A 12143-nucleotide genomic window follows, 5' to 3' on the forward strand; every position below is an offset into this window, starting at 1 on the left:
GACCTCCACTCCTTCCTATCTAGAGTCATGTCCTCGGTGATGTGAAGCTGAGCCAAGTCCTGTCTAATCACCTCTTCCCAATACTTCCTAGGCCTACCTCTACCCCTCTGCGTACCCTCTACCACCAGACCCTCGCATCTCCTCACTGGAGCGTCTGCGCACCGCCTCTTCACATGCCCAAACCATCTCAGTCTCGCTTCCCTCAGCTTGTCCACCACAGGGGCCACTCCCACCTTCTCTCGGATAACCTCATTCCTAATCTTATCGCTCCTAGTGTACCCACTCATCCATCTCAACATCCTCATCTCCGCAACATGCAATTTTTGAACATGTGAGTTCTTGACTGGCCAACACTCCGCTCCATACAACAAGGCCGGTCTAACTACCACTCTGTAGAACTTACCTTTAAGTTTAGGTGGAACTTTCTTATCACACAAGACTCCAGAAGCAAGCCTCCATTTCATCCAAGCAGCCCCTATGCGATGTGTGACATCATCGTCAATGTCACCACTTCTTTGGATTACAGCCCCAAGATTAGGATATATGAGAAAAAATTGTCTCTTGTTGAATTTGAATCATAGACAGTTTCATCATCAAATCTAACTTCATAATTATTACATAAAATGAAAAATATTTAAAACTTATGATTAAACGCCTATCAAATGTACTTAAAACTTTCAATTAAGTAACACATGCATTTTTTCTTGCTTGTGAATATTTACAAATATACCATCATGATTATCAATTATTCCACCTACAGATGTTCGTGGTTGGATTTGAAATTTTTTTTATAAAAAGTGTTTTATCTTCAAAGTAGTTTTTTTGTCATGTATTCAGGTTTATTGAAATCGAAAGCAGATATTGAATATCGAATAAAAAATATATATATTTGAAGGTAAAACTTTGTAAAGAATTTGTATCAAACTACAAAATGAATTTCTAGAATGTTGGGCATCTTAATACGAAAGGTTCATTTTCATTTTTGTGTCCACTCTGGCAATCATGTTTTGATCTCTTTATCTACCCAATAGTTTTTTTGGGCCGCCATTATGAGCCCATTTGATAAATGTTGAAATCAATTTTCTCTTTTATAAATGAATTAGAGTAAATTTTAGGTTTAACAAACATAAAAATCATATTTATATGTTATAGCTATAGTTTGTATAATTGTGCTCCATAGCAAATTTTATGTTTGTTATGGCTATTAATATGTATATTTCGGTATACATATACAAAAGAAGCAATTGTATACTCTGTTTCGGTTTACATATACAAAAGAAGCAATTGTATAATTTGTTTCGGTATACATATACAAAAGAATCAATTGTATAATTTGTGTTTGTATAAAGTGAGGAAGAGAGAAAGACAAAAGAAAACTGGACAGAGGAAGATTTGTATTTGTATAATTATAAGTGTATAGGATGAAAATATATGTATTTGTATATACAATTTTCTCTCGCTTTATACAAACACAATCGTAATTTATACATTTGTGTTTGTATAAAGTGAAAGAGGCGAGTGAGATCTGGGAGAGTGGCAAGCGAGATTCTCTGGGGAGAGAGACGAACGAAAAGATACGGCGAATGACAACAGTTTGTTACGGGTTACAATTAAATCAAATTGTGGTTATAACATTTAATTTGAATTAATAATTTGCTATTTTATACAATTTTCCCAATGAATTATTACGTATTTGGATTAAAATGTTGAACTTGATGATAAGATGTACGCAGTCTTACTTCTACCTTAGGAGATGTGGGATGGCTAGAGAGACTGTTTTGATAGACCTTCAACTTAAAAGAATATATTTTTTTACGCAAAGTTACAAAAAAAATACGACAATAAAATAATAAGATACAAAGAAAATGAAGCAACAGCAAATATCACACATTCAAATCAATTGATTTTTATTAAACATGTGATTATGAGTGTTGGATAATTTTGAAGATTCATTGTATAGGATAATTATTTCAAGCTTGGAAACCTTAAAAGTAATCTCACTTTGAATATGAAAAAAACTTTTTCAACACTCTATTCAAGTAAGAAAAAAGACTTTACTCCATGACCACAATTAATTAAATAGAATATAAAATAAGATAAAGATGAGATGCATTGATCTTATCCTATGATAACCTAGGCCATAATTAAAGTTGTAAGTTCTTTGATTAGCATGCTAAGAAACTACTTAATTAAACTACACATGCACATCTTAATAGGGTAGTGTACTTTTAACAAAGCAGTTCTCCTCCGTTTCAATTTATATGATTTATTTTTAAAAAAATATTTTTTTTTAAATGACATTTTATATATATTAGTGACAATTTAACTTTTAAATATATATTTACCTTAATGAAATAATTTATAAACAAATATCTTTCTTTTTATAAAATTTCATATGAAATTAAATTATATCACATAAATTATGACATATAGATAGAGTATTAATTATGGCCTAAACCAACTTTTTAGTCCAAAGTCTAAAGTCAATAAGTATGATGGGGCATAGAATTAAGTTTGAAAAGAAGTGACTTCACTAAAATTTGACACTTCATGAAGTTAAAAAAAATTTACTTGAGTAAAAGTTTTATACTTTCCTGACAACTTTCATTCATTCATCTTTTACCTATCATACCATCAACAGTTTAAAAGAATTTAGCAATTCCGTTTGGTAAAAACAGTACAAAGTTTATCAAAAATAATTTTCTTTATCTTCGATATAAAAATAAAGTGTATGTATATATATATATATATATATATATATATATTCTACTTTTTTTAAAAAATTATTTTGCAAGATTATGTTGAGTATGATGATAGTGGTGGTTTGGTAAAAGTAAATGAAAGACAGTAGTGAAGCCATCTTATATGTTATGTTGAGGGTTTCTTCATCGAAAAATTATACTCTACTATTTAATCAAATTAAATTTTTTATTTATATATATGCTATATGTTGACTCCTCTTAATTTTTATGCATATCTTTTTGTTATTTTAATATTTTTAAATAAAATTTCTAACTCAGCCACTTGATTGAAAGTTCCAAATTCAGAACTACTTTGGATCCAACACAGTAACTACAGGATGCAAATTTTACTTTGAATGTTCAAGAACGATAAAAATAAGGACAATTCAGTATATGAAGTATTTTGTGTTTTATCTGGAAAAAAAATTGAACTCCAAATCTCAAAAAGGTGTGATATAAACAGTTTATTTAATATTGTAAACATCAATAGTTGATTCCATGTCTTGAATCCATAGATCTATAGGCTTATACATCACAAGAAATAATTCTAACATTATAATTTCATGCATTCAATTAAAAAGTCAAATGACTCGCTAACAACACGTGAATGGAGCTCATGTAAATGAGTTGAACTGAATTCAATATTTTTACTGCAACACATAGGTATATATATATATAGAAAATTATTAAAAATTTCAACAAAGGTCAAGTTGATAAGAATCTTAAATGTGATATTTGACAATCCATTTCTTAATTTTGAGATGAATAACATAAACTATGTATTATGACTCACATTTCATCATATCAAAGTATTTGAACAATTTCAAATAATGTGAATCAAGATGTGACTTGTTACCTATTGTAAGTAGGCAAAAATCATCATATCAAGGTAAACTTTTTTGGAGGCAACAAAATATATCATGTAGATCTTGAATAGTGTGTTAGTAGGACCCAAATGTCCAAAATCACACAAGTAGAACCATGTGCAATTTTATTTTTTTTAATGTGGGGATATCCCAAATTTTGTACCCAAAATAGTATTATAGAGCCCCACATTCCACATTATATTATATCTTTTTATTCTTCTTTATTGATATGGCTAAATGTTGCCTGGACAACAGTGAACACTCAAGTATGTGCCCCCTCTCCACCCCCCACCCCCCTTTCTTTTTTGTTGGAGGAGGACCCTAAATTAAAAGGGACACATATACAAAGGAAAGAAATTGAAATTATTGGTTCCAAGGTAGAGTGGTAAATAGTTCACGATATGTAATCAGATGTTTCATTTCAGATTCATCGAATAAGAAAATTATCTTTAGTAAAGAACGCTTCATCTTCAACATCAGACTTCAAGAAAATTATAATAGAGTAATAAATAGTCTTTCATACTTAATCAACGATAATAATATTTTTCGTAGAGAACATTTTATCTTTAATATTAGACTTTTCAAATCAAAACCAAATAAGTCGATCTCTAACGCAATATGCGAAACATGAAAGAAAGAAAAAAAAAACCTAATAATTAATCTTTATGGGAGAACACATGTTTTCCTCCTCCCCTAAGTTTTGACTCAAAAAACCTCTTAAACATTTTGTTGGTGATCTTTCATCCCTTATCTTGTCTAAAATAAATCCTTCACCCCTTACCACTTTAAAGTGATGTGGAAATTTTTTTTCTCTATATTTCAATTTATGTGAAGTATGTATGTCTGAAATTGAAGTTTCATAGAATTTTAAAAAAAATTATGATACTAAACATGCTATGAGATATATTTCGCTATAAAAACATGTGATTAATAGTAAAATAAAATGTTTAAAATTTTAAAAATAATATCACATAAAATGAAATGATTATATACTCTAAATTTTTTAAAAGGCAAAAACAAGTTAAAAAGTGAAAAACTATTTTACAAGTGTTCAACACTCAAATGTGTGCCCCCTTCCCACCCCACCACCTCTTGTTATTGTTGTTGGAAGGGCCCCTCAAAAGTCACATTACAAAGAAAGAAATGGAAATAAATGCCTTTTATGTTCAACTTTGATGTCTCAACAATAAATTATCTCAAAGGAAACATAGTGCACATGGGAAGAGCATGGTTCATTGCCCTTGAAGATTCCTATTGGGAGGGCATGTTACACCTAAATAGTATAAATGAGGTCATATCATACTTTATTTCTCTTTCATCTTACTTTTCTTTTTCTTCAATTGTGAAAATTCATTTTGTGAAATAATGTAAACCCACCATACAAGTATAGTGTTTCACATCATTATTAATAAGGTTAGTTTAGTAAAATATGTTTGTAATTAATTTTTTTATATTAAATTATATCAAATCAATATGGATCGAGTAATATGAAGCAGAGTTAATCATCTTATTACTCAACTATGAATGAAAGATATTGACTAAAGTAACTTGCAAAAAAAAAAAAAAGCAAAAGTGATTTTGATAATATTAATACCAAACTCTCTAAATCTAAAAAGAGTTCTTCCTATCAAGAACTAAAGTTAATATCATGATTGTTACTGTCTAGCACATAATACGTATTGTTTGCTTTAGTTTATTAATAGATCTTATAAATTTTTCTCTTGAGATATTATATTATCAAGTCTAAAAATATGTGTTACCAAATAAATGTGTGTTGTATATGTCTTATAAAGATTTTTAGTTTCATATTTCATGTATACCCCCTTTTTCAGAAATTTGTTAGTTTAAAAGTGTTTCGATCCTTGTATTTGACCCATCGCACGTTATTGACGTCACAATGGCATGACAAAAAGAAATAAATTGATATCTCGTCTAGCTTTCTGCATCTTTATAGATTATAATTTTGTATAATATAATTCGTATTTGAGATTAATTAATGCACTATTTGACTATTGAAACCAATTCAATAACTCTTGCAAATTATGTATTTGATTTAATTCATCATATTATTTGTCCAAAAGTAAATGAAAAAAAAAAAAGGAAAAATGAATATATGGTAGCACTAGCACACTATAAAAAAAGGTCTTTTTTTTTAATTAATTAATTATTTTATATTAAAAGAAAAAGTGATTATATTCCACTTTTGTTAGGTACAAACTTACTACTTTTAGAAGTACCAAGTGAATCAAGCTCTTAGTTTAACAAGATTTGCAGATGTACTAATATGAAAAAAGGAACTAAAATTAGTTTAAATGCCTTTTGTTAATCACAAAAAAATTACCCAATATGGTTATTTTTTTGAACAATAATACTGAACATTTCTCTGTCTTGATGACACAAATGGAAATTTTATTTATCTTCAAGGTTATTTTTCTATATTAAGCAAGTCACATGTCAATAATTATACAAGATGTAATGGCAGACAAATTTAATGGTTCTCATTTTTCAACTCAAAATGATATTTTTCTCAATTTTTAAACAAAACTTTGAGACATATTTTTTTTGGTATTCAACGCAGTGTCTAATATTCTCATTAGAGTTTGAGTAGTTCAAATTTGTGCCGTGTAGAAGCCCATTCGAAAGATAGAGCTTTCTAACAAGATTTTTTTAATACTAATAGCTCAAACCCGACACTTTGATCGTACAGCCTCATATCACGTACATCTTTTGGTAGTGAAATATTTTTACTTGTGAGTAGATACCACAAAAGGGAACATAAAAGTGAATTTTATGGATTTAATTATTAAGTTTGTTAGTATTGAACTTGTTATATTAAAAATTATGGGTTCAAACCTACTATATGATACAATTTTAGTGATTTCTTATACATAAAATAATCATGTTCCATGTTCAAAGTATTGAGTTCCGATAAATCGAATGTCTACCTATCAAGGCAGAGTAGGGGTAGTTTCTTCATATATTTTTTTTGTTTTAAATAAAAATTCAGACTCCATTACTATCACATTTGTATTACCACTGATTGTTAAACGGATCGATGAATAGATGAGAGTCCTTCAATCTTAATTAGAGACTTTGAATTAAGCTTACGATATAAATAAAAAAAGGTATATCTGCTTGAATAAATCTAAGCAATGTCAATTATAATTAATTTAGCTAATAAATTCCGAATATCAAATGATTAGACGTATAGAAAAGAATAAGATGAAAGGTAAGACTTACTGTTTATATATGATTGATGAAGGACTTTAAGAATTGTATAAAGTTTGACAATTAAGGCAAAATATAATCAAATAAAATAATATCATTCTTGCGCGTGTTTGTGTGATTTTGATAAGCCATAAAGTTTTCTACGATTCCATGAAAATAAGTACATTTAAGTTGACAAAGGTAATATTAAATGAAGTATAAATAACAACCAAACTATACAAGACTTGGAATATATTACTCCTTATTTGACTTCTTTCTAACTTCCTTGTTACTGTATATATAGTCAAGTGAATATATTCTTTCGTATCGACATGGATCGTAGTGAGATAGTTAAAAAAAAAATATTTTCAATTTAAGATTTAAAGTTCAAGTTCTTTAAAATTTTAATATAAATATCAAACATAATAATACTATGTGTTTATTTTACCAAACTTTAAATAGTGAATATCCATTATGTATGATACATATTCAAATTATTAAACAAGAAAAGTAAATTACACTAGTACTAAAATAAAAGAAGAAAAAAAACTTAGAACATAAATTATTTATTTCACAACTCCCAATCAGCCAAAATATAAAATAAAAGTTTTTTTTTTCCCCAAACACCAAATCACTCTCTAGATACACCTTGACATACAAAATGAGTGGAGGAAAAAAAATCCAACCAACCACAAAATAAACCATAAGATAAAATAAAATAAAATAAACTAGAACAAAATATAAGAAGTGGTTAAAAAGTAAATAAAGAGGCTGACTTATAAATAAACAGGTTAAAAAGTAAAAAACATTGATTTGACCCTTTTAGGAACATCTCTCTCATTGTCTCTTCCACCCACCCACTCGAGTTTAACTCAGTCACATCTCAACTTCTCCGGCGCCGGTGCCGGAGTCCGGCGAGAGCTTCCAGGCGGAGGTTGCTATAAGTGGCCGTGTATGCCACCCCAACATAAGACACCCATCGTTTTCCTCCACTCTGTAACCATCGCCGCCGGCGAACAGAGCTAAAAGCATGGAAGCTTGTTTGAACGCATTTGAACCCAAATGAACCGGATCGAACCCAGATGAGTTCATCCTAACCCTCCATTGATTCAGTGTTTCATGCCGTTCAACTCGATCTGAACCTTCACAAGCCACCACGTTACAAATCTGTCTCCCTAAATAAACCTCCGACATCACCAAATCCTGATTGTTCACCGGAGGTTGAGGAAGAATCCCAGTTGGTGAAGCTGAAGACGAAGACCCAGAGCTTTCTAACGAATCAAACATGGTTGAGTAATAATGCAAAGCTTCGTTAAATCTATCAATGAAAACCCCTGCGTTATGATTCGCTTCTTGTTCAACAAGAGTAACGATCTTCGGGTTAATTTGTTTAATAGAATTTAACACTTTTTCGATTGCTCCTGGCCGGGATAACAATCGATGAAGCTCAAAAACAGAGTTTATAGCTACTGCTTCAGTTTCACTTGGCCTTATATCAAGTATAGCTGCATCAAGATCTGCTAATGAATTAGCAACAAATCCCCTGAATTCGAATTCAACTCCGATTGTTTCAGCTAACTGAGCCAACTTCCATCCAACTTGTTGCAACGCATCTGTGTTATCCGGTTGTGGAGGGCCTATTCCGGTGAGTCTAAATGCAGGCGGTCCACCGGGGCGTAAAGCTAAAGCTTGCATAAGTGCAGGCCATTGCATACCCTGTTTTAAGCTGAAATCAATGACATGAACTTTGTTACAACCTGTAAATGCTTCAAGAATCGCTTGATTTGCAGTAAAATGCGCGAATTTGAGATAAGGGCAAGTTTCGTAGAAATGCATTTGTAAAACATCTGTATATGATGATTCAATTGAATCTTGTGGATAAATTTTGTAGATTCTTCTTGCTAATGCTTCAGCAAAGTAAGTAGCAACTTTTCTCATAGCACCAGATTGTGAAACAGCAAGAATACCAATATGTCTAACAAGTTGATCAGCTAGAGTTAGATTTTCTTGTTGTACAGCTTCAGCACAAGCCATTAAAGTATGAACAAGACGAACACCAGTTTCTTGTGAATCAACTAGTACAACAGGTCTAGCAGCTGATGAATCTGTTAACATGGAGGTTGAAAAACTTGAACTTGATCTCTGTCTTTTATTGCTATCTGAATTGAAAACAGCACCACCAGGTATAGCTCTTAAATCATCATCAGAAATGGTGGTTGTTCGATGATTTTGTTCGTTTCTGGAGAAATCGATGATTGAAGAAGAAGAACCACAACCAGAAAGGACTAATTCATTTTCTTGATTACACATATCAAAGTTTGTTGAAATGGAAGATAACATACTTTGTACCCAACCAGCCATATCAGATGGGTTTTTATGAACAGTATCAGTAGAAAGATGAGTGATACCATCTTCCATAGTTGTACCCATAGCCATCTCAAGCTGTTCAAGTTTTTGAGCAACATCAGCCATATCAGATGACTTAACTTTATAACCCAAAACAGCTAAAAGCTCATCCATTCCTGCATCTGGTGTTTCTTCTTCATCTTCTTCCCAAATCTTACCTTTACCTGAAAAACCGCCATTAGAGACACCACCATTAAAGGATTTTTTCTCTCTTTCTCGATCTCGATCTCTCTTCATTTTTAACAAATGGGGTTTTTTCAAGATTAAAGATTATTGGGTAAGAGTGACAAGTGCTGGATTTTGAGAAGCAAGAAAGCTGGATTATTTTTGCATCAATGGGGGAGTTTGAAAGGAAAAAGTCTGATATTTTTGCTTGGTTTTTTGCATCAAAGATTTCAGATTTTTAGGGACTGTTTATTTTATTGAATTATTTTTGAAATATATCTTTTTTGGGGGATTGTGAGGGAAGAAGAAGTGCTCGTGAAGAGGGGCGCGAGCTTCAAGAATGGAGGCACAGAGGGGAACTGGAGAAGATAAGGAAGAGAAAACAGGCCAGCAATAATATTCACTTTTTTTTTTTTTTTTTTAGATTTACAAAAAGAAAAAATATATAGTACTATACTATCTTCGTTTCAATTTGTTTGTCTTATTTTGACGTGGCATGTGTTACATGACACATGATACAAAGTTTTGTGGTTATACATTAAAGATGTGTGGAGTGTATCGAAATGTGTCACGTGAAAAGTTAAAATTAAATAGTTAGCCTTTTTTTTAGGATTTATTTACAAAAATATAGTACTATTTGTGTTTCAATTTGTTTGTTTTGTTTTGACATGCCAAGTGATAAGTCACGACACATAGAAAATAAAAAAGATTTTTTAATTTTGTGATTTTAAATTTGTCTAGTTAAAATAAAATACTTATCAAAAAAACAAACAAGATCATTTTTTGAAATGAATTACAAAAAAAAGTAGGATAAATAAATTGAAATGAAAGTTGTCCACTTAAGTGAATTGATTAGGTATGGTAAAAATTAAAGGCTATTTTTCACTATATCTTTTGATTATTTTCAGATTAATTTTTAAAAAAAAATAAAAAATAGTTAAGAATCTTAATAAATGAATTGGAAATATAAAAAAAGATTTCAATAATTTTGTTGAACTTTGAATATTTTTCTTATTTAGAATTATAAAAAAAATTAACAATTCACTTAATATGAATTAAAGAAAAATATATTTTTATTTTTTGTCCGACATTCGATATTCGTTTTACAATTCAGTTATTTTAGATATCTATTTATGAAAGCGACCATTCTAACTAAAAATAAATCATTTTCGAAACCCGTATGCAAAATTTCTTAATTAAAATTAGAGGAATCGTTATTATACCATTACAATCTAAGTCGGTAAATATAGTACTAATTATACTATACACTACTCTTGATTATATTATTTTATGAAAAAAATGGATAATAAAGTGATGGAATTTTGTGCACAAAAAAATAATTTTATGAAAAGCTTTTTAACAGTTTCCCCACTCAAATGTCTCAATGGAGTTTGGCTCAAAAAGTTGAAGAACAACTTTTACAAATATCTTTATTCAATCTTACAATTACTCTCCTAATTTAATTTAATAATAAGTTATTTTATTTTTTATTTTAATAATTTTAAATAAGTGATATGTGAGTCAACAAAATATTAATTATTTTCTTTCAAATTTATCTCTATTTTAAATGAGTAAGTGACACTTCATCAAAAAATATTAATTATTGTCTAACAAATTTTTCTCTATTCAAATGAGTAGATTTTTATGTAATTAAGACAATACCCCCTTCATTTACTTATACTTGCCCATTAAGTTAAAAATAACTTTTCACCTATTTGTCCAATTTAATAAATATAAAAAAAAATTATTTTATCCTTAACATCAACATTTTTACGAACCCTACTAAATATAAAATCATTTTTATTATGATTCATTTTATCTATCAATCTAAAACTTTTCAATACGAATTTACATTTAATCTAACTCTAACTTAAATATCAGATACTGAACAAAAAATTCAAAAGAAGAAGATAAAACGATGAACTAACGAAAATTATAGTGAAATGACAAATACTTCTTTATCAAATTTGAATTCTCATAACTAGATCATCTTATTATGTTACATAATCTAATTTTAATCGAGTTTCAATATAAATATGGATTTAGAAAAAAAAGTATAAAATGATATGTGAGGTAATATAGGGGGCCACAAATTGTGGTATTTAAGACAATAGTAATAGTGAACCCATGAGTTGTGTCTTTGATGTGTGTTAAGTACATGCACCTATTTGTGGGGTGTGAACTCCTTTTTTAAGCTTATTTCCAGTGTTGCCACGCCTATTTTCCTACTTTTTTATGTTTGTTGACCCCCCAATTCACCACCTTTTTTACAACCACTTAACAAACTACACAATCGAATGAACCAGGTATTTAATCGAATAGGATCGTTTGATAATCAAATCATTATGATAACTTTGATTTAGTAAAACTTGACTTAGCATAAATATTATTAGTTTCGTTTTAAATTATTGACAATTTTAGTAATATTTTTTTCTTTGATTAACTAAATGTAGATATACTCTTGATTTGCTAGATGACATTACATGTGATTTCAAACTTTTATAGAAATATGGGGGGTGTTAATAAAAATCGGAGAAAGTGTTGAAAAATTTAGAAGTGTGTAGCACTCATATTGCAAAATTGGAGGTGTATTTAAATATAATTAGTCAAATAAAAAGAAATATTTTTAAAGTTGTCAATAATTTAAAGATAACATTAACAATTTACATTGAGTTTATGAGTATTTTCAATAATTCTCTCTTTATTTTTTGTTATTTAAGGTCGAAAGTTGAAAGAAAAAAAGGCGGCCCGGGGGGAG

General features: G+C 29.6%; 1 protein-coding gene across 1 annotated transcript; it reads right to left on the bottom strand.

The window, feature by feature from the left end:
• Positions 1-7421: 7421 nt before the first annotated feature.
• On the bottom strand, positions 7422-9707 carry LOC102587893 (DELLA protein GAI). The gene is given in 1 exon segment (NM_001318585.1): positions 7422-9707. A coding segment is annotated over 1 exon segment (1767 nt). The 5' UTR covers positions 9458-9707; the 3' UTR covers positions 7422-7690.
• Between the last annotated feature and the right edge of the window lie 2436 nt (positions 9708-12143).

This window comes from Solanum tuberosum, unplaced genomic scaffold, assembly GCF_000226075.1.
Source record: "Solanum tuberosum cultivar DM 1-3 516 R44 unplaced genomic scaffold, SolTub_3.0 scf00505, whole genome shotgun sequence".
Taxonomy (NCBI): domain Eukaryota; kingdom Viridiplantae; phylum Streptophyta; class Magnoliopsida; order Solanales; family Solanaceae; genus Solanum; species Solanum tuberosum.